General features: G+C 46.1%; 1 protein-coding gene across 1 annotated transcript in view; it reads right to left on the reverse strand.

Annotated features, from left to right (window-relative positions):
• The window catches only part of LOC128419952 (coiled-coil domain-containing protein 63-like), a 26722-nt gene extending 14727 nt beyond the window's left edge, over positions 1-11995 (reverse strand). The window contains exons 1-5 of the mRNA XM_053401268.1: positions 11903-11995; positions 10369-10535; positions 3389-3578; positions 2490-2609; positions 123-304 (exon numbers count right to left, since the gene is read on the reverse strand). Coding sequence (XP_053257243.1) covers positions 123-304; positions 2490-2609; positions 3389-3578; positions 10369-10535; positions 11903-11941 — 698 coding nt within the window. The 5' untranslated portion in view covers positions 11942-11995. The remainder of the gene's footprint in view (positions 1-122; positions 305-2489; positions 2610-3388; positions 3579-10368; positions 10536-11902) is intronic.
• Between the last annotated feature and the right edge of the window lie 14249 nt (positions 11996-26244).

Consider the following 26244-nt stretch of genomic DNA (forward strand, 5'->3'; position numbering starts at 1 on the left):
CGACTAAACGACTAAACAACAACAACGACTGGTAGCATCTCTACGGGGTTTCGGGTGGGGGGTGGGGCGGATCCCAGGATTTGAACCTGGCGGGATTTGAACCTGGGACTGGCTGCTCTCACCTTTGCTCATAGGCTTGCGTCGATTGCTCAACAGACAAGTCCATTGTCTTCCTCTGCTGCTCTAGCTCTTTGTGAAGCCGGGAGTAGATGGTATCGAAGACAGACTTCCGGCACTGGAGGTTTTCTATCTCCTCGCGGAGTTTGGCATTGGTGATCAGGATGGTGTCAAAATAAACCGTGAGCTGGAAAGAGCAAAAGAAGGAAGGGGTTGAATCCTGACAAGACAGAAGTACTGTTTTGGGGGGACAGTGGGCGGGTGGGTATGGAGGACTCCCTGGTCCTGAATGGGGTAACTGTGCCTCTGAAGGACCAGATACGCAGCCTGGGAGTCATTTTGGACTCACAGCTGTCCATGGAGGTGCAGGTCAATTCTGTGTCCAGGGCAGCTGTTTATCAGCTCCATCTGGTACGCAGGCTGAGACCCTACCTGCCTGCAGACTGTCTCACCAGAGTGGCACATGCTCTGGTTATCTCTCGCTTGGACTACTGCAATGCGCTCTATGTGGGGCTACCTTTGAAGGTGACCCGGAAACTACAACTAATCCAGAATGCGGCAGCTAGACTGGTGACTGGGAGCGGCCGCCGAGACCACATAACACTGGTCTTGAAAGACCTACATTGGCTCCCAGTTTCCGAGCACAATTCAAAGTGTTGGTGCTGACCTTTAAAGCCCTTAACGGCCTTGGTCCTGTATACCTGAAGGAGCGTCTCCACCTCTATCGTTCTGCCCAGACACTGAGGTCCAGCACTGAGGGCCTTCTGGTGGTTCCCTCGTTGCGAGAAGCCAAGTTACAGGGAACCATGCAGAGGGCCTTCTCGGTAGTGGCACCCGCCCTGTGGAACGCCCTCCCACCAGATGTCAAAGAGAAAAATAACTACCAAACTTTTAGAATACATCTAAAGGCAGCCCTGTTTATGGAAGCTTTGAATGTTTAATAGGTTATTGTATTTTAGTGTTTTGTTGGAAGCCACCCAGAGTGGCTGGGGAAACCCAGCCAGATGGGTGGGGTATAAATAATAAATTATTATTATTATTATTACTGTCCTAAACTGCAAAACCTTCTTCCTGCAAAGAGGTGCTGAACCACCTCGGCATAAGTCTGTGCCGTCTCGAGGAATAGTCATGATTTTAGATTGGGTGTTGTTTTTTAATATGTTTACTTTGGCTGGAATTCGAGGGCACATCCCAGGAAGATGTGAAGCAGAGGTAGCGAGAGTTGTGACCCACAGAGAGGGAATGTGGCTTGGGGAGAGACATGAGGGCCAGAGAGGACCTTGGAGGGCCACATTTGGCCCCTGGGTCTGAGGTCCCCCATCCCTCCCACCCAGTTTTTCTCTCCACTCTCAGCATCCTGTGCCACTGAGATCTTCTGGGGATATTGTGCAACATTTTCTCCTCCTTGGGATTCCCCCCGCCCGCAAAAAATAAATAAATGGGTCCTTCTACAAATCCTGGGGTCCCTGCAAGACTGCTGGTCCTTCCCTCGTGTGTGTGTGTGTGTGTGTGTGTGTGTGTGTGTGTGTGTGTGTGATGGCCTGGGATTCAGACTTGGATGCTGAACCTGAGGGATCCCAGCCTGCACAGGATTCCCCACCTCCAGAACCAGCTGAGCCAGGGCTGGGGCTTGAGCCTGAAGGGTTCTCACCTGTGCTGGATCCTCAGGTGCAGGCATCAGCTGAATCTGCACTGGCTCCTGAGGTGATGGAGGACCCATTGCCTGCAAGTGCTCCACTCTCAGCCCCATCAGAGGACGCTGAGGTTGCCTCTGGGTCCAGTAACCCTCCAGCCTCTCCTGAGCTGCAGAGGCTCAGGGCAGAGAGGCAGAGGGACCTAAGTTCCCGCAGGAGGAGTGCTCGCCGCCAGGCCAGGAGAGGCGAGTCACCAGAGGATCGGGGCTGCCCTATGCCTCGGGGCAGATAAAAGCCAGGAGCAACATTGTTGGTTGCTAGTTCCTGCCTGAACCCTGTCCTGCTTTTCTGCCAGAGCTCCTGACCCGCCCTGGCTCCCTGCTTGCAAGCCTGTTCCTTCACCCGACTCCCTGCCCTGCACCCAGCTTCAGCTACTATGGACTGCCTCCACATTGCACCTTTGACCACGGACCGGACTTGGACCTCGCCTCTCGGGTAACCCACAGGACCAGCACAGTGTGTATGTGTTGCAGAATGCTCCCCTGAAGCTTGGGAGCAGAATATAAACAGTTCCCGCTGCTTTTAACTGGGTTTATAATGTTTGTTTTTTGCGGGGGGTGAGATTATTTCATTGCCACCTCCCTGAGGAGGCAGACTCTGGTTCTCAGCAGAGGCAGAAGGTGTGGGACTCAGGGGGGGGGGGCTGGACCAGCAAAGGCGGGGGGGGGCACAGCTCACGTGGTGGAGTCGGTTGCCCAAGAGCTGGATCTGCTTCTGCAACCACCTGCCATCATACTCCTGCCTCATTTTGATGACAAGCATTTTCTGTTTCTTAATCTTGTTCTCCAGTTCTATGATCTGAAACAAAAGAGATCCATGAAGACCTTTATATGAATAGCTCGGGCACCAGTTTACCCACGAGGTCGCTTCACCCCATAGACACCCACTTTTTGGTGCCTCCCCCCCCAGCATTTCTGTTTAGACAAGTCTATACAGACACATCAAATGTTGCTGCTGCTGTTCCGATCTGTTTTTATTTTTTCAAAAAAAAAATCCACAGTTATGTATAATAAATATAACTTAGAAAAAAGAAAAGAAAACACACAAAAGAAAACACAATACAGTACTAAACAAGAAAAACAAAAAAGATGGAATCTTAAACACATATCCCTTAAAAACCCAATTTCTCTTACATTGTTAATTGACTTCCTCAGATCCCTCCCTTCTGAATTTCATTCTATCTGCATATAACAGCTCTCCAATATCATTCTTAATCTAAAATTATTTCCAACTATTCACTATCTTATTCTCTTTTCTTACTGTTCTAAATTCAATTTAAGGTAAAGGTAAAGGGACCCCTGACCATTAGGTCCAGTCGTGACCGACTCTGGCTCTGTAAACCGCTTCTGGCATGTCAAAGTGCAAGTAGATAAATAGGTACCACTCCGGTGGGAAGGTAAACGGCGTTTCCGTGCGCTGCTCTGGTTTGCCAGAAGTGGCTTAGTCATGCTGGCCACATGACCTGGAAGCTGTACGCCGGCTCCCTCGGCCAATAAAGCGAAATGAGCACTGCAACCCCAGAGTCGGTCACGACTGGACCAGACCTCACACCCCTCTGGACATTTCCCACCATGCACCTTGTCATCCAGTTCTGAGATCAAGGCCTTGGTGGCTCTGATGAGGGCGTCGTATTCGTCCTTGGTCTGCAAAAGGAATTTAAGCTCCATGCAGTTGCGGTCGTCGATGAAAAGGTTCCGAGGCGACTTGGTGAGGCTCAAAAGTAAATCGATCTCGCCGTGCTCTTGTTTCAAGGCGTGGATTTGCCTCCTGCGGCAGAGGAGGGAAAGAGGTTAAGAGCATGCATCCTCACATCAAACACTGCACAGATGCACCAATGGAGGCCCACAACTGAGCCGTGCGTTTGGTAATACTTCTCCGCACAACGGGACACAGGTGCAAGGGGGGTGGAGTTCACCTACATGGCTTTGAAAGGAGATGGGGTGGATCCGTAAAAAGTGGCAGCCAATGGCCATCAGGAACGAAAGCAGAGCCGCCATGTACAGTGCGCCTCCAATACTGGACGCTGGAACCAACTCATAGTGGGAGGCTATTGTCTTAATGCCAGTGGGCATCGGAAAGAGGGGGTCTGGTCCGGAAAAGGGGTCTGGGGCTGGTGATATTGATCTAAGTCAACATGGCAATATGTGTGGGAATGTTCAGGGGTGCAGGAGAGGATATATTGACTAATTATATCCTTATCCAACTTGTGCTAACAAGTTCCCAAAATATCAGCAGAGTTTATAGACATTCCCCTTTAAGTTCACAACGGTAACGTGTGCACAGGTTCGCTAGAACCTCTATAATAATTACTCTGGTAATTTCCCCTTTGTTCCCTCTTAAAATACAAGACACAACACAGTCTTTATAAAAGTATAAAAGAGTTTACTCACGTTCTGTTCACAATATGATCCCAGAAGGCACACAGGCTTAAAAAGGTAAAATACATTTAGAATCTATCTTGTAGCAAGATAGTCCTTATCTCCTCTCTTGGCTGGGAGCCAAGAGAGCATCCTTAGATGTTTCCTCATCGAAGGAAGATGGCAGAGAGAGAGAGAGATGGCTGCCTGCCCTGTGCTTTTGTCATTTACCTGCACAGGTGAGGCCACACCCACCTCTGGTCACATGCGGAGGAAGTCCGTCCCCAGGAAGTTTACCTGCTTGCTAGACAGACATCCCTCCCCATGTTCTAACATGTACACTCTAGGAATGTTGTCATTGACTGCTCCTGTGTTTACATCCCACATACCCCTTCTCAGGCAATACAACATATACAAAACATAAACACCTTTATTCAACCACCCAGAGTCCCAGCTTGACACGTAGATTCTGGAAACTCTCTCTTGGTAGGGGTTTCGTCAGGATGTCAGCAGTCATCTCTTGGGTGCTGCAGTAGGATAGCTCCACAAGTCCATCTTGGATCATCTGGCGTATGTAGTGGTATTTAACCCCAATGTGTTTTGTTCTGGCCAGGAACTTCTCACTCTGCGTCAGCTTCAGGCAACTTTGATTGTCCTCCAGCAAGCTGACAGGCCCTTTTCTCACCAACCCAAAGTCCTTTATGAGTTGATCAAGCCAGGCGATCTCTCTGCAGGCTTCTGTTGCTGCAACGTATTCTGATTCTGTGGAAGATAATGCTACACAGCTCTGTTTATAACTGCCCCATGAAACAGGTCCATCCCCAAACATGAAAACATGACCACTTGTTGATTTATAGTCAGCATTATCCCCAGCCCAATCCGCATCAGTATACCCAACCAACTTAGGGTCTCTGACGGCTGGTAACCTTAATTTACAATTCATGGTACCCTTCAAATATCGCACCACCCTCTTTACACCTGCCCAATCATGCTCAGTGGGAGAATTCACCTTTCTGCTAAGAATCCCCACGGCATTAGCTAAGTCAGGTCTACATGTGGTAACTAAATACAAAAGTTTACCAATCGCCGACCTGTAGTCATTGTTGTCTGGCAACTGCTTCGAATCCTGCTGATTCTTCAGGAAGTCAGTAGCCATCGGTGTAGCAACTGGATGTGCGTCTTGCATCTGCATGTGCTCAATCAGCTCGTGGATCTTCTGTCTTTGGCTGAGAAGAAATGAGCCGTCCTCTTCTCTTTCCACCTGGATCCCGAGGTAGTACTGGACATCTCCTAGCTCCTTGACTTCCACCTCTTTGCTAAGGTGTTTTACTATCTGTGTATAGTCTTTCTCACTTGCTGTGGCAATAATCAGGTCATCAACAAATGCTAGGATATATGAGAATTGTCCATTATTTGACTTACTGTACAAGCACTTGTCAGCGTCGCCTTGCTTGTACCCAAGTTGCGTCAGCATTTTATGCAACTTCTGGTTCCAGGCTCTGGCAGCCTGTTTAAGTCCATAAAGTCCTTTCTGGAGTTTGCACACTAAATGTGCCTCATGTGGTTTTACAAAACCTTTGGGCTGTTTCATGTAAATTTCTTCAGAAATCTGCCCATGTAGAAAAGCGGTAGCAATGTCTATGTGTTTCACTCTCATTTTCTTGGAGGCCGCAATGCTTAAAAGCATTCTTACGCTGCTGTACCTCACGGTTGGTGCAAAAACTTCATCATAGTCTTCACCAAAACGCTGTGAAAATCCCTGTGCTACAAGTCTAGCTTTGTAGCGCTGCACTTCTCCTTCTGACCCCTTCTTAACCTTGAAAACCCATTTACTGCCAATGGCCTTCTTACCGGGAGGCAGCTCAGTGAGTGTCCAGGTCTTGTTCTGATGCAGTGCATCCATCTCCTCCTGCGCGGCTTTCCTCCAGAGACTGGCTTCAGCAGCTGGCATCTCCTGTATTTCTTCCCAAGTGGAAGGTTCCTGTGGAAACTCCGACCCTGCAAAGTAGGACAACCGTAATGGTGGGGCACCTTTGTTGGTTCTGGATGAGCGCCTGACCTCTGGTTCTGCGACCGCATCAGCTTCCTCATCCTCCTCCAATGCAGGCATGTCCCCATCTGAGTCCTCATCTTCGTCTCTGGTGCCGCCAGGGTTCTGGTCCTCTGCGTTTTCTGGTGCGTCGCCTGTAGGGGGCGCTGTAACACTCGAAGGCAGATTAGTACTTTGTGGGGTCTCAAAAGGGAAATATACGAACTCTTGAGTCCTTTCTGACTCATCTGAAGAATCCACAACAGTGTTCTTAGTGTCTACTTTTCCATATTCATCAAAATAAACTGCATGGTATGCATTTGTCTTACCAGTTTGTAAGTCCATAATTCTGTACCCTTTGCCTCCAGAGGCATATCCCACCAGGATACCTGCTTTTGCCCTGGAGTCAAGCTTGTGTCTGTGTTCCTTGGGCACGTGGAAGTAGCACGGACTTCCAAACACACGTATGTGCGACAGATTGGGAGCTTTCCCATGCCAAAGTTCAAATGGTGTGCGCTCTGCACCTTTAGTTGGCAGTCTATTCTGCAAATAGACCGATGTGTATACTCCTTCGGCCCACAGCTTCTGTGGCAAACATGCATCCTTTAGCATGCACCTTGTCATGTCCATAATGGATCTAAACTTTCTCTCAGCTATGGCATTCTGCTGTGGTGTGTAAGGAATTGTGGTTACGTGTGCAATTCCTTCCTTGGCCAGGAGAGCCTGCATTTCATTTGAGCAGTACTCACCTCCATTGTCGCTCATTAACACAGCTGGAGCTCTTTGGAATTTGTTCTTGACCATGGCAATGTATTCCTGGAGCTTGTCCACTGTCTCACTCTTCTCTTTGAGGAAATATACAACACAAAATCTTGAAAAGTCATCCAGAAATATTAAAATATATCTATTCTTTCCCAGTGAGGGAACATTCATGGGTCCACATATGTCAGTGTGCACTATGTCAAGCACTTTGTTGCTTCTTTGTTCTGCACAACGTGGAAATGAAGGTTTTACAGCCTTCTCAGTAATACAGCTTATGCACTTTGCTGGAGCTTTGTTGCTCTGCTTTACCTGCAAACCTCTTACAAGATCTCTTTTCTGTAGATCCAGAATGATGTTGGTGTCTCTATGTCCAAGCCTTCTGTGCCATAGGTCCAGATCTGCTTCATCCTTCTGGCTGGAATGTGCCACCTTTGCAGACTGGTTCTCTGAAAGATCAAGCTCATATACACCATTTACTAGCTTTGCTTGAGCAACTACTTTGTCATTTTTAGTCACTTTACACTCTCCATTTCCAAATGTGATCTGGAAACCTTTCTTGTCCAATGTGGACACGCTGATTAAATTGCAGCTCAGCTCTGGTACGTACAAAACTCTAGAGATTGTGTTCTCAATGCATTCATTGTTTATATTGCATTTCAGACTCATGGAACCTGCACCTTTTGCTTTAACAATGTTGCCATCTGCAATCTCAATTTCAGACCCTTCTTCATCATTTATCTCATTAATCTCATTAAAATAGTCCTTTTTATATGAAAAATGCGAACTGGCACCTGAATCTAAAATCCATTTATTATGTCTATTCTCATGATTCTGGACAGTTAAATTCCTTTCTTGCAGTAGCCATGTGCATTCACATTTCCCCTTCTTTTCCCCTTTTGGCTGAAAGGGGTGGGGTTTCTTTGCTTTAGGAGCCCTGCAATTCTTTGCAATGTGTCCTTCTTTGTTACAATTGAAACAAATCACTTTCTTAGGCATTTCTTTCGTCTTTGTAAATTGCCTAGATGCATAACTGCTGTCTTTGCTTCTAGCATTTCTCACTGGAGATTCAGCTCTATCTCTGCATTCTTCTTTTAAATAACCAATCAAGTCTTTAAAAGTCAGACCTTGTCTATGATCCATCAAACTTACAAATGTGCTAAAGTGTGGTCCAAGTGATGATAACAAAAATGCTATCTTTGTATCTTCATCAAAAGCTTTGGGAGTCAGATCAATTCTTTGAATAATCTCAGTAAACTTGTTGATGTGCTCTGTGAATTCCTCTTTTGAATTCATCCTCACTCTGGTTAATTTACACACCAAGTTTCTGAAGCAGTTTATGCTAGATTCTCCATACACGCGCTCAATATCTCTTAAGATTTGAGATGCATCATCTGTACTATTTATTAATGATAGCTGCTCATCACGAAGTCCACTCAAAATTATGTGTCTAGCTTCGCTGTTCATGCGTTTCCAAGCACTTATCTTGGCTAAAGCTTCCTCAGATGATCCCGTAGGTTGAGGGTCTAAAGCTTCCAAAATGTGCTTATAATCTAAACATGCTATCAAGCGCTGCTTCCAGTGTATGAAATTGTATTCATTCAGCACAGGCATTCCTAGCTTTGCATCACTATCAAAAGCTGCTCTAGCCATCTTAAAATCCAAAAATTTGAAAATTCTTCAAAATTTCAAAATTTCTCAAAATTTTAAAATCAAAATCTCAAAAATCTCAAAATGCAAAACAATTCTTCACTGCCTTGGGTCACTGTGAACTCTGAGGGAAGGGGGGGGTTGCTTAATCCCCACTGCACAATGGAACAAAGGACCATGTGCTTACCAGGAAGTTAACTCTGAAAAATACTACTAAATTTAAAATCACAATCCAACGCAATCCTTCAAAAATACGCAGAAATGTGCAATACTGGGGCCACTAACCCTTTGTGGGAATGTTCAGGGGTGCAGGAGAGGATATATTGACTAATTATATCCTTATCCAACTTGTGCTAACAAGTTCCCAAAATATCAGCAGAGTTTATAGACATTCCCCTTTAAGTTCACAACGGTAACGTGTGCACAGGTTCGCTAGAACCTCTATAATAATTACTCTGGTAATTTCCCCTTTGTTCCCTCTTAAAATACAAGACACAACACAGTCTTTATAAAAGTATAAAAGAGTTTACTCACGTTCTGTTCACAATATGATCCCAGAAGGCACACAGGCTTAAAAAGGTAAAATACATTTAGAATCTATCTTGTAGCAAGATAGTCCTTATCTCCTCTCTTGGCTGGGAGCCAAGAGAGCATCCTTAGATGTTTCCTCATCGAAGGAAGATGGCAGAGAGAGAGAGATGGCTGCCTGCCCTGTGCTTTTGTCATTTACCTGCACAGGTGAGGCCACACCCACCTCTGGTCACATGCGGAGGAAGTCCGTCCCCAGGAAGTTTACCTGCTTGCTAGACAGACATCCCTCCCCATGTTCTAACATGTACACTCTAGGAATGTTGTCATTGACTGCTCCTGTGTTTACATCCCACAATATGTACCACAGACCTTCCTTCAGCCCCAAACAGAACAGGTGCAGAATGGTGGTTAAGGAATGTGCACTATGGGAAAGAGGGAGGCGAGTTCCCAAGGAGTTGTTGGGAAAAGGAGCCGCCACTGTGCTGAGATTGCTTTTTCTTTAGGATATTTTTAAAATGTCTTAATGTTTCCGTAGCGGGACGCAGGTGGCACTGTGGGTTAAACCACAGAGCCTGGGACTTGCCGATCAGAAGGTTGGTGGTTCGAATCCCCGCAACAGGGTGAGCTCCCGTTGCTCGGTCCCTGCTCCTGCCAACCTAGCAGTTTGAAAGCACCTCAAAGTGCAAGTAGATAAATAGGTACCTCTCCGTTGGGAAGGTAAACGGTGTTTCCGTGCACTGCTCTGGTTCACCAGAAGCGGCTTAGTCATGCTGGCCACATGACCCGGAAGCTGCATGCCGGCTCCCTCAGCCAGTAAAGCGAGATGAGCACTGCAACCCCAGAGTCTGTCATGACTGGACCTAATGGTCAGGGGTCCCTTTACCTTTACCTAATGTTTCCATAGTTTTTCTATAGGAGAGATTTTTTATTTTCTTTTTTTGTCAATAGCGTATCCACAGTGGTCATTAAAGCTTCTGGCAGAAACCGTCATGTAATTCCATGTCCTTCATCAGATGGGAGCCATGACAGGTGGGGATTGGGGCAAAAAAAACCACGGATTTGGCACCTTCGCCTTTGAAAAGCAAGGGCTATACTCCTGGGGATAGTTCCGAGGGCCAAACAGGGAGACCTGGGGTCCGCATTTGGCCCCTGGGCCTGAGCTTCCCCACCTCTGGTCCCTGTGGCCGTCCCTTCATGTGGCCGCCCCCTCGCAAAACTCTGCCCCACTTACTCCTGCTGGAACAACTGCCGTTGAGTCTTGATGCCAAAAGACTTCCTATTCTCCACCATGATCCGGAACTGTTGCTGCAGCTTCCTCAGCTCTATCTCGGCCATCATCTCTTTCTCCTTCTCCGTGTAGTCAGAGTTCTCGCTCCTGGAGCGGGATTGTTTCCGGCGCTGTGGATCGGGGCGGATCAGAAGGGGAAAAGAGAGGGGAGTGGGGTCTGTTTTAAGCTCAAAAGGCTCAAACCTCCCTGTCCATGGAGGTGCAGGTCAACTCTGTGTCCAGGGCAGCTGTTCATCAGCTCCATCTGGTACGCAGGCTGAGACCCCACCTGCCCACAGACTGTCTCGCCAGAGTGGTGCATGCTCTGGTTATCTCTCGCTTGGACTACTGCAATGCGCTCTATGTGGGGCTACCTTTGAAGGTGACCCAGAAACTACAACTAATCCAGAATGCGGCAGCTAGACTGGTGACTGGGAGCGGCCGCCGAGACCACAGAACACCGGTCTTGAAAGACCTACATTGGCTCCCAGTATGTTTCTGAGCACAATTCAAAGTGTTGGTGCTGACCTTTGAAGCCCTAAATGGCCTCGGTCCAGTATACCAGAAGGAGCATCTCCACCTCCATCGTTCTGCCCAGACACTGAGGTCCAGCGCTGAGGGCCTTCTGGCGGTTCCCTTGCTGTGAGAAGCCAAGTTACAGGGAACCAGGCAGAGGGCCTTCTTGGTAGTGGCACCCGCCCTGTGGAACGCCCTCCAACCAGATGTCAAAGAGAAAAATAACTACCAAACTTTTAGAAGACATCTAAAGGCAGCCCTGTTTAGGGAAGCTTTGAATGTTTAATAGGTTATTGTATTTTAGTGTTTTATTGGAAGCCACCCAGAGTGGCTGGGGAAGCCCAGCCAGATGGGTTGGGTATAAATAATAAATTATGATGATGATGATGATTCCTATATATCTCCCACCAACAAAAGCCATTTGATGGGGCTGAAGCATAGCAGGTGCCCTACCCTACTGGGAATCCCACAAGCGTCTGGCCCCCTGGCCCCAGCTTCCAAAATCCCAGCAGAGAAAGAAAGCATCTTCATATTTGGGCAGTTTTAAAACAGCAGCAGCAACAGTGGAGATACCAGTGGAGAACTCAGGGGGGAGGAAACAAAACCACCTTTTTCTGCTGTCAGAGAGGGAGACCAGCTGACATCCTTTGGAAAAGAGTTTCAGAGCTCTGGGGCTACGAGAAAAAAGGCCCTGCATCCCACAGCAACCAATCCATTTAAGAGTTGGAACCTGAAGTTGCCTGATCTGAAATTGTGTGTCAGGCATGTAACCACAGCCCCGACCAGCAATTATGAGTAAAAACAAAATGAAACCCACATGTGGAAACGGCCTCAGTAAAAGAGAAAAAAAACCACTGGTACCAATGTCATCTTTTCAATATAGTGTAAGATGTTGGTGACAACCTGGGCCCATCAATAAATGTGCCGTGTAATTAAACACAAGATGTCTTCAAGAGTCATTCCAGAGCAGTCTAAGAGTTACCAAGGTAGTTCCAGTCGCCATTTTAGTCGATGCCTTCATTCTCTCTCCTGTTGATGTCAGTCGCCTCCGTCAAGCAAAACGAAGGTAATATGTTTCTTGAACCTGTGCCCTGAAAAGAACAGCAAATGTACATTCAGAAGCGAGACCCCACCAGCAATTGCTCCATCGTACTGGCAAATTTGGTCCTCGCCCCCTTTCCTCTGCTTCCCTTAAGGCGAAATCACCCCAGATGGCACTCCCAGCTTAATGGGAGAACATTTTCCTGATGGCATCACAGAGCTTGTTCTCCTTCTATAATGAGGGGGTGCAACAAATGGCTCAGCTTTGTCCAACCCATTCAGGACTTGGGTTTCTATAGAAATGACAAGAGAGCACGTACTGGTGGGGGCACAAACCTTCTTCTTGCCATTTCTATGGAAACCGACCCATTCCAAGCGGGTCAGTCTAGACATTTCGTTAGGTCTTGGAATGAAGGAGTTGCAAGGTTGACTAACGTTTGCCAAGCCCAGAATTTGGGAGCAGGTGAGGTGTGTGTGTCATTTAGTCTATTTACACCTGAACTTGGGTGGCGTTGTGGGTTAAACCACAGAGCCTAGGACTTGCCAATCAGAAGGTTGGCGGTTCGAATCCCGGCGACAGGCTGAGCTCCCGTTGCTCAGTCCCTGCTCCTGCCAACCTAGCAGTTCGAAAGCACGTCAAAGTGCAAATAGATAAATAGGTACCGCTCCAGCAGGAAGGTAAACGGCGTTTCCGTGCGCTGCTCTGGTTCGCCAGAAGCGGCTTAGTCATGCTGGCCACATGACCCAGAAGCTGTACGCCGGCTCCCTCGGCCAGTAAAGCGAGATGAGCGCCGCAACCCCAGAGTTGGCCACGACTGGACCTAACGGTCAGGGGTCCCTTTACCCTTTACCTTTACATCAGGTACTGCCCACACACTTCCAAGCACCGTTGGAGTCTCATGCCAGTGTGGTGCAGTGGTTAGAGTGTTGGGCTAGGACCTGGGAGAAACCAGGGTTCAAATGAAGCTCACTTGATGATCGGGGGGGGGGGTGTCAGTCGCTGCCTCCCGGCCTAACCTAGGATGTGGGGATTAAATGAGGAGTGTGAGAAGAATGGCAGATGAAGTGGATGGACTATCCTGAAAAGGGCTAAAATGACTGGAAGAACCAGAAACCAGGAAGACCTAAATTTTAATTAGGGATGGGGAAAATTTCTAATTTAGTCTAAAAACCATTGTAAACATCTAAAATCCACCTGGGCCTAGGGGGCGAAGCCCAGACTCACCAGCCCTAATGAAGAGGTTTAATATGCTGTAAACCGCTTTGAGATTTTTTATTAAAAATACAAAGCGGTATAGAAATAAATAAATAAATAATCGTTAGCAGGGTTGGAATAACACTTGTAGTTTAATGGTGAATTTTGGACATAAGGGAGATGTAAAAGATTTGGATTATCATAAAAGATGCAGGAGGAAATGATTAAGAATAGGACCCCCCAAAGGGGAGGAGGTAAGTCCAGCAGATGGATATGTGATTGTAAAACTTTAATCTGAAAAATCAAACTAATGAATTTATTTTTTTAATTAAAAAAAATGAGGAGGGGGAAGAACCATGTATGACACCTTGAGCTCCTGGAAGAAAAAAGTGGGATATACAGTAAATGCAATACCTGTAAATTATTATTATTAATAATAATAATAATAATAATAATAATAATAATAATAATAATAATAAAAATATGCGTCTCTCATTTCAACTGCACTGACCCCTTGGTTCCACCCTCCCGCCTGCTTTTTTTGCAGCATAGAAACTGTAAAGGGGCAGGGACCTTAGCTATGCTGCTTTGGAAAGAAGCCTGGATATCGATCACATAAATAGGGGGAAAATTAGGAGAGGCTTGATGGGGAAAGAGGGCTCAGATGTGATTGACAACCATTATTTGGACAAGCCAGAGGGGGAGAAGGAAGGGAAATAACGGAGCCTGGGCTAAGTAGAAGCCTCACTTTCCTCCGGGCACCAGCCGCAGCGCTGCCTCCCTTCTTCTGCGGGACAGGATCTCGCAAGCGTCTTCTTCTAACCGCCGCGCAACTTGCGCGACGGCGGACTCCTCTACCTTCCTTTCAGAGAGGCCGGCCAACGAAAGGGAAAATGCTCATCATCCAAAGGGCAGAAAATGAGGCCAGCGTCCGCGTCCCCTGCTTTCGCCCGCCTCCCCCTCCGCTTGCAGCAGAAGCGCCTCGCTTACTAGAACGCGTCCCGCGGAGAGTTCCGCGCACAATGCGGAATCCGATTGTGAGCGGGCAGCTTCTGATTGGCTGGGGCGCGGGCGTTCCGCGGGGTGGGCGCTCCTCACCAGATTACCCGATTCCCGATTTCTCATTGCGTTGAGGTTTACGGACCGATCTTGATCTGACCCATGGCTCAGCACCAAAACTAGGATTTAACCCCTAATCCCAGAGAATGCGCAGGGAATCTTTCCTAGTGTGAATCCTCAAGATTGAAAGCAGGACCGTGGAGCCGAACCTTGACAGTTTTGCCCTTCATGCATCTGCAATAAACCAGCATGCTCTGTGCCAGAGGATGCTCTGCCAGCGACTACTAACCATGACTGATGGAGACTAATTTCTACTTCGTCAGAAGCAGCAACGCTTCTGAATACCAGTGGCTGGAAGCCCCAGTGTCCTCCCTGGAGGGGGATTGGACCTGGGACGTTCTGCTTGCAAGACATACACCCTGAGATATGGCCCTTCCCCTCACACACTGCTGCACAAGCACATTTACAATTACCTGGCTGGGTGTCTTTGCACATTTTGTGAAAACAAAGTGCATTCCCTGCTGGTGTTTTATGGGTGCAATAGAATCGACAGATTAGAAAGCAGTGACCGCCCCCCGCCCCCCGCAAAAAGAGGACTGCCTCCTGGTATGAACAGGAAAAGACAGAAGTTGGTCCCCATACACAAATGCAATCATGTGCAGGTGTGGGCTGCAGTAAAAGGTAAAGGTAAAAGGACCCCTGACCGTTGGGTCCAGTCGCGGACAACTCTGGGGTTGCGGCACTCATCTCGCTTTATTGGCCGAGGGAGCCAGCGTACAGCTTCCGGGTCATGTGGCCAGCATGACTAAGCTGCTTCTGGCGAACCAGAGCAGCGCACAGAAACGCCGTTTACCTTCCCGCCGGAATGGTACCTATTTATCTACTTGCACTTTGATGTGCTTTCAAACTGCTAGGTGGGCAGGAGCAGGGACCGAGCAACGGGAGCTCACCCCGTTGTGGGGATTCAAACTGCCGACCTTCTGATAGGCAAGTCCTAGGCTCTGTGGTTTAACACACAGCGCCACCCGCGTCCTGTGGGCTGCTATCTAATTTCAAGGCATTGATGAACAGGCAAATGATGCTCAAATGTGGGCAAGCCCTGAATCAACTGCAATGCAAAACACCATCTAAATAAAAAGAGCCAAGAGACTGAACTATAAACTGGAAGGTCCCCAGTTTGCCAGGCACCTTTGCTGCAAACTCACTAGGAGGCCTTAGTTGAGCCTCAGTCTTCCCATCTACAATATGGGGCTAATAATAATACCGGTCTGTCATACAGGGCCGTGTTAGGGGCTACACGATAATGTAGGCTAAATTTTTATAGGGGTACATGTCCCTTGGCTTTGTGGTCTAAACCACTGTCCTGCTTGGACTTGCCGATTGGAAGGTCGGCGGTTCAAGGCCCCACGATGGGGTGAGCTCCTGTTGTTCAGTCCCAGCTCCTGCCCACCTAGCAGTTTGAAAGCACGTCAAAGTGCAAGTAGATAAATAGGTACCACTCCGGCGGGAAGGTAAACGGCATTTCCATGTGCTGCTCTGGCTTCGCCAGAAGCGGCTTAGTCATGCTGGCCACATGACCCGGAAAAACTGTCTGCAGAGTGGACAAACGCCAGATCCCTCGGCCAGTAAAGCGAGATGAGCACCGCAACCCCAGAGTCGTTCGCGACTGGACTTAACTGTCAGGGGTCCTTTTACCTTTACCTTTACTAGGATGAGAGTCAGGTTTGTATGGAAGATCTCCCATTTATTGCAATTTACATTTTATTTTGCAATTACAGTGTCTAAGATGAGCCTTTCCCCCCTGCTATTCTGCATATACTTGCAGTGCACTGTCTATCTCGGGGGGGGGTGTATCTTTGTGCGCAAACAACAGTCCTTTGTGCCACCCTTCTATGGACCCCATGCTCCATTGTTTGCCGGCACTAGACGATAGAGTCAATGGACTTGTCGGGAAAGGAAATGATGCGGTCAAGTGTCTCTTTATGTTTCTCACTTACAGAAAACATTTGCTTGGGCCACAAAAAAGGGCTTCTCTTTGCTTTCCGTCTCAAACAGTGCAGAACTGTCAGGCTTTGCTGGGAACTGATGTGACTTCATTGCTTCAGCACTCCTCCCGGGATGCTTCTCAGCGAAACCACCACCACTGTGAATGAGCAGTGTGTGTGTGTGTGTGTGTGTGTGTGTGTGTGTGTGTGTGTGTGTGAATGAAGCATCTGAATCCAAAAGGGCTGGGAGGGGGTTGCCTTGCCTTTTAATGCAAGCAGAGGAGACTGAACGCTGGGAGATTCAGGACAGACGAAAAGAAGCAAATCTTCTGTTCTGGTCGCCTCACCTCAAACAGGGTACAGTATTTTGTAATTAGCTGATTTGCTGCAGTGACTGCCCAAAACACATCTATTTTTTTTTTATATAAAATTTTTATTGGTTTTTCAACATATAATATAAAACAATACAAAAGACAAACACAAACAAACAAACATATAAACATGTATAATTTCATATATTTTTTCATGTACCCAATTTCAGCGACTTCCCCATGGCCCCCTTTTCTGCATCCCTGTTTTGAACTTTTTTTCCAGCAACCCCTGGTCCAAATTACTTAATTCCTTTCTTTAACCTCTTTCTTTCCTCTTATCCAATCATTTATCGCTGCAAATCTGTTATGCTTTACCCATGACATTTTAACACTCAGTAATTTTACAAGAATTTTTAAGATAAAGTTTAAATTTCTTCCAATCTTCTTCCGCCGTCTCTTTCCCTTGGTCACGGATTCTGCTCGTCATCTCTGCTAGTCCCATATACTCGATCACCTTCGTCTGCCACTCTTCCAGTGTGGGTAGTTCTTGTGTCTTCCAATACTTTGCTAGTAGAACTCTCGCTGCTGTTGTAGCATACATAAAAAACATCCTATCTTTCTTTGACACCAATTGGCCTACCATGCCCAGGAGAAAAGCCTCTGGTTTTTTGTGAAAGGTACACTTAAGCACCTTCTTAATTTCATTATATATCATTTCCCAGAAGGCCTTAATCCTTGGGCACGTCCACCAAAGGTGATAAAAAGTACCTTCATTTTCATTACATTTCCAACATTTATTATTGGGCAAATGGTAAATTTTTGCAAGCTTGACTGGGGTCATGTACCACCTATAAATCATTTTCATAATATTCTCTCTTAAGGCATTACATGCCGTAAATTTTATACCGGTGGTCCATAACTGTTCCCAGTCAGCAAACATAATGTCATGACCAATGTCCTGTGCCCATTTAATCATAGCTGATTTAACCATTTCATCCTGTGTATTCCATTTCAGCAGCAAGTTGTACATTCTAGACAGGTTCTTCGTATTGGGTTCTAACAATTCTGTTTCTAACTTTGACTTCTCCACCTGGAAGCCGATTTTCCTGTCCTGTTTGAAGACTTCATTTATCTGGTAATAATGTAGCCAATCTCTTACTTTAAACTTCAATTTCTCATAACTCTGTAATTTCACATTTCCATCTTCTTGTTCTACAATTTCCCAATATTTTGGCCATTTAGATTCCATATTAAGTTTTTTAACTTCCTTAGCCTCCATTGGTGACAGCCACCTAGGGGTTTTATTTTCCAACAAATCTTTATAACGAATCCAAACATTATATAATGCTTTCCTAACAATATGGTTTTTGAAGCTTTTATGGATTTTTACCTTGTCATACCATATATATGCATGCCAACCAAATCTATTATTGAACCCTTCTAGGTCCAAAATGTCTGTGTTCTCAAGAAGTAGCCAGTCTTTCAACCAGCAAAAAGCTGCTGCTTCATAGTAAAGTTTTAAGTCCGGCAGGGCAAACCCCCCTCTTTCTTTTGCATCAGTTAATATCTTAAATTTTATTCTGGGCTTTTTGCCCTGCCAGACAAATTTCGATATATCTTTCTGCCACTTCTTGAAACAGTCCATTCTGTCCACAATCTGCAATGTTTGAAACAAAAACAACATTCTTGGCAAAACATTCATCTTAATAACAGCAATTCGGCCTAACAAGGAAAGTCTCAAATTTGACCATATTTCCAAATCTTTCTTAATTTCTGTCCAGCATTTCTCATAATTGTCTTTAAATAAATTCACATTCTTAGTTGTTAAATTGACCCCTAGATATTTCACCTTATTTGCTACCATTAATCCAGTTTCACTCTGAAACTTCTCTCTTTCCTCCACTGTTAAATTCTTTCCCAATACCTTTGTTTTTTGTTTATTTAACTTAAAACCTGCCACTCGACCAAAGACTTGTATTATCTCCAAAACTTTTTTTGTACTAGTGTCTGGCTCTTGCAGGGTTAAAACTAAATCATCTGCAAACGCTTTCAACTTGTATTGTTTAGCTCCGACCTGAATCCCTTTTACCAGCTGGTCACCTCTAATCATATTTAATAAAACCTCCAGAACAGTTATAAAAAGTAGTGGGGATATTGGGCACCCCTGTCGTGTCCCTTTTTCAATAGCGATTTCTTCAGTAACCACGTTATTTACAATTAGTTTTGCTTTTTGTTCAGAATAAATTGCACCTATACCATTCTCAAAACCTTGGCCCACCCCCATTCCTTTGAGATTCTTTTTCATAAAACTCCAAGGGATATTGTCAAAGGCTTTCTCAGCGTCCACAAATATTAATACTGCCTTAGTGTTAATGTTATTCTCAAGTAATTCCATAATGTTTATTATATTTCTCACATTGTCAGATAAATGTCTTCCTGGGAGAAAGCCAGCCTGGTCTTTATGAATCTCACCCACCAAAACCCTCTTCAATCTTTTTGCTAAAATGTCTGCAAAAATTTTGTAATCCACATTGAGCAATGATATAGGGCGGTAGTTCTTAATCTGATTCTTTTCAGTCTCAGATTTTGGTATAAGTGTAATATATGCTTCTTTCCACGATTCAGGTGCCTTCTTCCCCTCTAAAATTTCATTGCAGACTTCCTTAAACGGTTGAATCAGCCAATCTTTCAAAGCTTTGTAGTATCTGGAAGTCAGGCCATCTGGTCCTGGAGATTTTCCCAGTTTCATGTTTTGAATGGCTCCCTCTATTTCCTGCTCAGTTATTTTCTGGTTTAAACTCACTTTACTTTGTTCAGATATTTTTTGTAATCCATATTTTTTAAGAAATTCTTCTATCTCTTTTTCATCCACCGGCCCTTGTGCATAAAGTCTTCTGAAATAACTCTGAAAGCAGTTTCTAATCTCATTTGGCCTAAAAATGTTCTTTCCTTCAACCTCTAAGCTTGTAACCATATTCAGTTTTTGTCTTTTCTTCAATTGCCATGCCAGAAGTTTCCCACATTTATCTGCCGATTCAAATGTCTTTTGTCTCATTAGCTTTATTTTCCATTCTATCTCCTGGTTCATCAGTTCCATATACTGTCTCTGGTAGAACTTTATTTCTCTTAAGATTTCGTGAGACTTTGGCTTTGATCTCAATTTTTTTTCACCTTCTTTTATTTTTTCCAAAATCTTATCTTTCTTTTCGTTCTGTCTCTTCTTTTTTAAAGTGTTCTGCTGTATCAAAAATCCTCGCATAACAGCTTTACTTGCGTCCCATATTGTTCTTTTCTCCACCTCTGTTTTCAGGTTTATCTCAAAGTAGTCCTTAATAGTTTTCTGGGCCTTTCTGTACACCTCTTCATCTCTAAATAGAGAGTCATTCATCCTCCATCTGAAGGAACCAGCTGTTGTTGTGTTCATTTCCATCTTTACGGCGTTATGGTCGGAGCAAGTCTTTGGGCAGATTTCCACTTTCTTTATCTTAGGTGCCATTCCACTAGTTACCCAAATTTGGTCGATTCTGGTCCAGGTCATTTTTGCTTCAGAGAAAAAAGTTCCCTCTCTCTCCAGAGGGTTTCTTGTTCTCCAGATGTCAATCAAGTCAATATTATCTGTCATTTCAAAAAAAGTCTTGGGTAGTCTCCCATCCTTAGAAACCACCTGTCTTAGTGCTTTGTCCATATTTGTAGAGACCACTCCATTCATATCTCCCATCATGATTATATTGTAATCCAAATAGTCCATTAATGTCTCATGTAGTTTCTTAAAGAACTCTGACTTCCCTTCATTCGGAGCGTAGATCCCAATTATCAATAATTTTTCTCCTTGGACTTGTATTTCTATTGCCAAATATCTTCCTTGTTCGTCTTTAAACATCAACTTAGGGGCCAATTTTTCCTTAGCATAAATCACCACTCCTCTTTTTTTCACCTTATCTGATGAAATAAATTCCTGTCCCAGTCTTTTATTAACAAGTAATTTTCTATGTGTTCTAGTCACGTGGGTTTCTTGCAAACAAATCAAATCCAATTGTTCTTTTTTTAAAATATGGAAAACCTCACGTCTTTTTCTGGGAAGGTTCAAACCATTACAATTCCAGCTTAAAATTTGTAGAGCCATATTGTTGTTTACTTTGTTGCTCCTCCAACTGCCCCCAGCAGTTGTTCTTCCTTTGTTGGGGTCTGAAGTCCAAATGTCAAGTTCGATATATCCGCTAAGTCCTTAGCCTCAGTAGTCAGGTCCACCACTCCCTTCACAAGGTCTTCTTGATTTTTTTCCAGAAACTGTTCTTTATCTTGCACTGTTTTTATTTTGATTTTTTCCCCTTTATAGTTAAAAGACAGGCCTTGTGGGTACTCCCATCTGTATATTATGTTATTCTTCATCAACAAGGTGGTCAGATCCTTGTAGTAGGTTCTCACTTCCAAGATATATTTAGGAATATCCTTATAAATCTGAACAAAGGAGTCTTCAATCTCCAGAGATCTTTGATATTGTAGATTCAATATTTTATCTCTCTCCTCCTTAGATCTCAAGGTTATCAGGCAGTCCCTAGGCTTCTTTTTATTCTGTCTTCTTCCCAGTCTGAAGGCCGTAACTATCTTGAATTCCTCCTCTTTCAAATTCACTTGCCAGAAATCCGAAAATTCTTTTGTGAGGAACTCTGCCAAATTGTCCTGCTCACTTTCTGGAACGGCTCTCAATCTCAAGTTCCTCTCCTTTCTCTGAAGATCTATTAAGGACAGGGCCGCCTCATGTTCCTCTAGCTTTTTACAAACAGGTTCTAATTTAACTTGTGTAGATTCAGCTATAATTTTTGCCTCTTCAGCAGTCTTACGAATTACAACATTTTCTTCAATTAATTTATTTATAGTCTCTGTATTAGATGCAACACTTTTAGTGTTCAAGTCAAGCTTCTCTGATAGCTCTGTTAATTGTTTAGAATTTTCTGTACCTTGCTTGGTCAAAGCCTCTAATGATTCATTAATTTTTAATAGTGCTTGTGTCACTGTATCCATCCCTCTTTCCTGCCCTTCTACACCTGCAAGGGCTAAGCCTGATATGGAACCTCTTCTCCTTTGTGCAATTTTTCTTTTTGCTCTTGTTTTTATCTCATCCTCTTGGCCTCTCATGTCCCAAGGTCGTTCCCACAGGAATTGTTTCCAGATGGAAAACTCCACTAACTTGTTCTTTACACTGTTAAATTTTCCCTCAACCCTCTAGAGGGAGCAATTCACAGTTCAAGGTACAGGGAAACAAAGAAAAAGAAAGCAAAAAATGGCCACAACTTTTCAAATAATTTTCCAGTCAGAGAACTGTCATTTTGTATCCTCAGCCACCAACAGTAGCAAATAAAGTCTCAACTTTATATCCAACTTGCAATACACCAACTTTGTATCCAATCTCAAGTGACAGCTTCCAGTCCCGGTGAATTAGTCCTTTTTAAAGCAGTCCTTTCCCAAGGGTTTAAAACAGCGGATAATTTTCCCTTTCACCTCTTTCCAGCAGGTAATGCTAGTTCAGGTTCCTCCCCCCCCCCCGCTCCTGCTGCTAAGGGGGAAGGTTCAGGTTCAATGTCTAGGTTGAATATAAATAGAGCTGTCTTCCGTCAAATTGCAGCTTGTATATCGTTGCTTTAACTGTCATGCAGTCCGGGAAAGGCAGACTTCCTTATTTTAACTCTTTCCCGTTTTCAGCCAAATTTTCAAATCTTTTTCCTTTAAATCCCGGAGATTTCCCAATCTTACTCACGGGTAGTTGTAAATCCAAATGCCAGGAAGGAATCGGCGCTCTCTGTTATGGCGACGCGGCTTCACTCCGCAAGCTGGGTAGCAACTCTCAGCACCGCGCTCTCACCCGATGCCGCTCCGGAGCCTTTAAAAAGGCTCCTTCGCAGTAAGGGGGGGCGCTTCAGGTGCCCACCGAGTCTCCTTGTTCACAGGCTTCCGCGCCTGTGATTTTAGGGGTCCCCGCTTCGCCGTAGCGGTTGGACCCGAACTCACGGAGTAGTCTCCCTGAGCGGAGCTCAGCAGGAGACCGCCATTAAACGCTGGCGCCGACTGGAAGTCCCTCTGCCCAAAACACATCTAATTGGTATGTGGATGCCACAAAGAATGAGAAAAAGAGAAGCTGCTCCAAATCCACATCGAACCTCAGTGCGGATGAGCCTTATTGTTGTGAAGATATACTTGGAAATGGGAGGACAGTGAAGCCTCAGAGGTCCGAGAGGTTAGGGAATCAGAGGCTGTGCAGAGAATTTTAACGTTGCCTGGGCTTTCCACAGCTCTGCATTTACATTCCTTCTGTTCCTATTACAACAGCCCTGTAAGTCAGGTCAGTACTATTGTACCCATATCACAGATCAAAGTGTTGGTGCTGACCTTTAAAGCCCTAAACGGCCTCAGTTCAGTATATCTGAAGAAGCGTCTCCACCCCCATTGTTCTACCCGGACACTGAGGTCCAGCACTGAGGGCCTTCTGGCGGTTCCCTCCCTGCGAGAAGCCAAGTTACATGGAACCAGGCAGAGGGCCTTCTCGGTAGTGGCACCCGCCCTGTGGAACGCCCTCCCACCAGATGTCAAAGAGAATAACAACTACCAGACTTTTAGAAGACATCTGAAGGCAGCCCTGTTTAGGGAAGCTTTTAATGTTTGATGTAGTACAGTATTTAAAATTTTTTTTTGGAAGCCGCCCAGAGTGGCTGGGGAAGCCCAGCCAGATGGGCGGGGTATAAATAATAAATTATTATAATTATTATTATGCTGCAGTAAAGGTGAAGAGATTGAGGTTCCTGCAAGACCATTGGGACTGCAGTTCTAAAGACCAGGGAGAGTTCCTATTCAGTTCCGTTCAATGGGACTGGGTTGGAGGCAGGAGAAATTGTCTCCCTTTATCCCGTCAGAGACTGGGTGCCAACATCTGCAGGCTTTTGCTTACAGTCAATTCCTGCACCAATAGCTTTCCCTTTGCAGGTTCTGCTTCATTCTAATACTTTGCCCATAGCCCAGTGTTTTCATTTCAGCTCCTGGCCACAGTTGCTTCTGTTCCCTCCAGCTTGCAGAGAGCCATTTCAGATGGTGTCTTATTTTTCCGCTTGGTACTGAAGTTCTCTCACTGTTCCAGCTGGCTTGTTCCCTTGTTAATGGGCACAGTTGCTCCCAGTCCTCATGGCGGAGGATGCTTGGCTTCCTTTCTAGAACTGAATTGCTGCACAGTGCCTTTATGGCTCCAGTTTAGCATAGCTGGTGGTGGCAGGGTAACACAACTGAGAAAGGGCTCTCTGCTTTTCATACAACTGCACTGCAGCCACTGATATTGCAGAAGAGGCAAGTTTTTTATGCAATGAAACTGGGAGGTGGCTTGCCTCTTCAGCAGCTGTTGGGAGCTCAAAAGAAAACTGAAGGTTCACCAGCATTTCCTCCTATTATTTTCACCACAACCTTGGGGTCCGCGTGCCTCAGCCAGTTTGATGTGCGGAACTGGCACTGTTACATGTGCCACATAGTATTCGCTCCACATCTTTAAGAAACTGCATTTTTTTTAGTTACAAAAAACAGAGACATCACCTTGCCAACAAAGGTCTGTATAGTTAAAGCTATGGTTTTCCCAGTAGTGATGTATGGAAGTGAGAGCTGGACCATAAAGAAGGCTGATTGCCGAAGAATGGATGCTGGGGGAAACTGGACCTTGGACCACTGCTGTCCATCACGATATGCAATACTGAGACCACTGCTCTGCCTCCTATGCTCCTAGAATAATTGAATTGTAGAGCTGTAGAGGACCCTGAGGGTCATCTAGTCAAGCCAGGGGCATACATAGACTCCCTTGCGCCTTTGGTAAGGAGCTGTATCAGTGCCCCTGCCCCTTGCGTTCCTCTGCCAAGGTGCCCAGAGGAACCTGTGTCCTTGCCTGGCCACCCAAAGCCGTGCAGAAACAAGCAGGTGGACTCATATCCAGTCCGAGCCAGAGTGTGCTGGTCCTGTGGGTTACCCAAGAGGCGAGGTCCAAGTCCGGTCCATGGTCAAAGGTGCAATGTGGAGGCAGTCCGTAGTAGCTGAAGCTGGGTGCAGGGCAGAGAGTCAGGAACAGGCTTGCAAGCAGGGAGCCAGGGCAGTCAGGAGCTCAGGCAGGAAAGCAGGACTGGGTTCAGGCAGGAACTGGCAACCAACAATGTTGCTCCCACAACTTGGGACTGAGGTTGGCCGCCTTTTATCTGCCCCCAGGCATAGGGCGGCCCCGATCCTCTGGTGACTCGCCTCTCCTGGCCTGGAGGCGAGCACTCCTCCTGCGGGAACTTAGTTCCCTCTGCCTCTCTGCCCTGAGCCTCTGTAGCTCAGGAGAGGCTGGAGGGTTACCAGACCCAGAGGCAACCTCAACTTCCCCTGATGGGGCTGAGAGTGGAGCACCTGCAGGCAATGGGTCCTCCATCACCTCAGGAGCCAGAGCAGACTCAGCTGATGCCTGCACCTGAGGACCCAGGACAGGTGAGGACCCTTCAGGCTCATCCCCCAGCCCTGGCTCAGCTGGTTCTGGAGGCGGGGAATCCTGTGCAGGCTGGGATCCCTCAGGTTCAGCATCTGAGTCCGAATCCCAGGCCATCACTCTGAGTGAAGTGCAATTTTTGCACCCCCTTTGGCCAACCAGGCCATTCCCTGCCTAGTCCAGCCTCCTGCAATGATTCGAATCTCATCTAAAACATCACTAAAGTCCACTACCTTCCCAGCGAGTCCATTCTACTGTCAGACAGCTCTTACTGTCAGAAAGTTCTTCTCTTCTTGTAACTTGAAGCCATTGGTTTAGGTGCTGCCCTCCAGAGCAGGAGAAAACAAGCTTGCTCCTTCTTTCATGTGACAGCCCCTCAGATATTTGAAGATGGCTATTATATCTCCTCTTTTCCAGGCTAAACATCCCCAACTCCTTCAACCATTCCTCATAAGGCTTGGTTTCTAGACATTTGAACATCTTGGTTGCCCTCCTCTGCACACCTTCCAGCTTACTTAATTCCACCCTGTGTCAAGAACGTAGATCAGCTCCCTTTATTTTTAGGGATGGGCCATATCTGAGCAGCAGAGCACGTGCGTTGCTAGGATCAATTCCCAGCAACTCCAGGTAGGCTAGAAAAGTCTCCTACCTGAGACTTTGGAGAGTTCCTACCCAACTGTGTGGACAATCCTGAGCTAAATGGACCAGGGAACCCTGGGAACTGTAGTATTGTGAGAGCAAGCGAGAGGACTGTGCTCTCACTCTGTGCTCTCATCTCAGCAGCCCCGTCCGTATGGAACAGGATGCTGGCCTAGGTGCAGGCCATTGGCCTGATCCAGTAGGCTCTTCATATCTTCATATCAAATATTTTTGGCTTAGTAATGTTGCTTTTCTGCTGGCGGGGCACCAGCAGGTATTCATCAGTATTTTTACAGTAAACTTCCCAGGACTAATGATAAGGATAATAAGACTCCCTGTCTAAACACATTGACAACAAAGAAGGACTTGCCGTATTTTTCGTCCCATAGGATGCTCCGTCCCATAGGACGCACCTAGTTTTTTGGGGGGGAAATAAAGGGGGGGAAATCCCTTTATCCCCCCCCCCAAAACCAGGTCGGGGAAACCGAACCAGGTCGAGGAACAGCGGGATGGCGGCGCTGCACCTCCCTGCTGTCCCCCGAGCTTGTGGGGCTGGCCGATGTCTGCCCGGTGCGCGGGGCACTCTGCTTCAGGGTGCCCCGCGTGCCG

The sequence above is a fragment of the Podarcis raffonei genome, chromosome 8 (assembly GCF_027172205.1).
Source record: "Podarcis raffonei isolate rPodRaf1 chromosome 8, rPodRaf1.pri, whole genome shotgun sequence".
Lineage (NCBI taxonomy): Eukaryota > Metazoa > Chordata > Lepidosauria > Squamata > Lacertidae > Podarcis > Podarcis raffonei.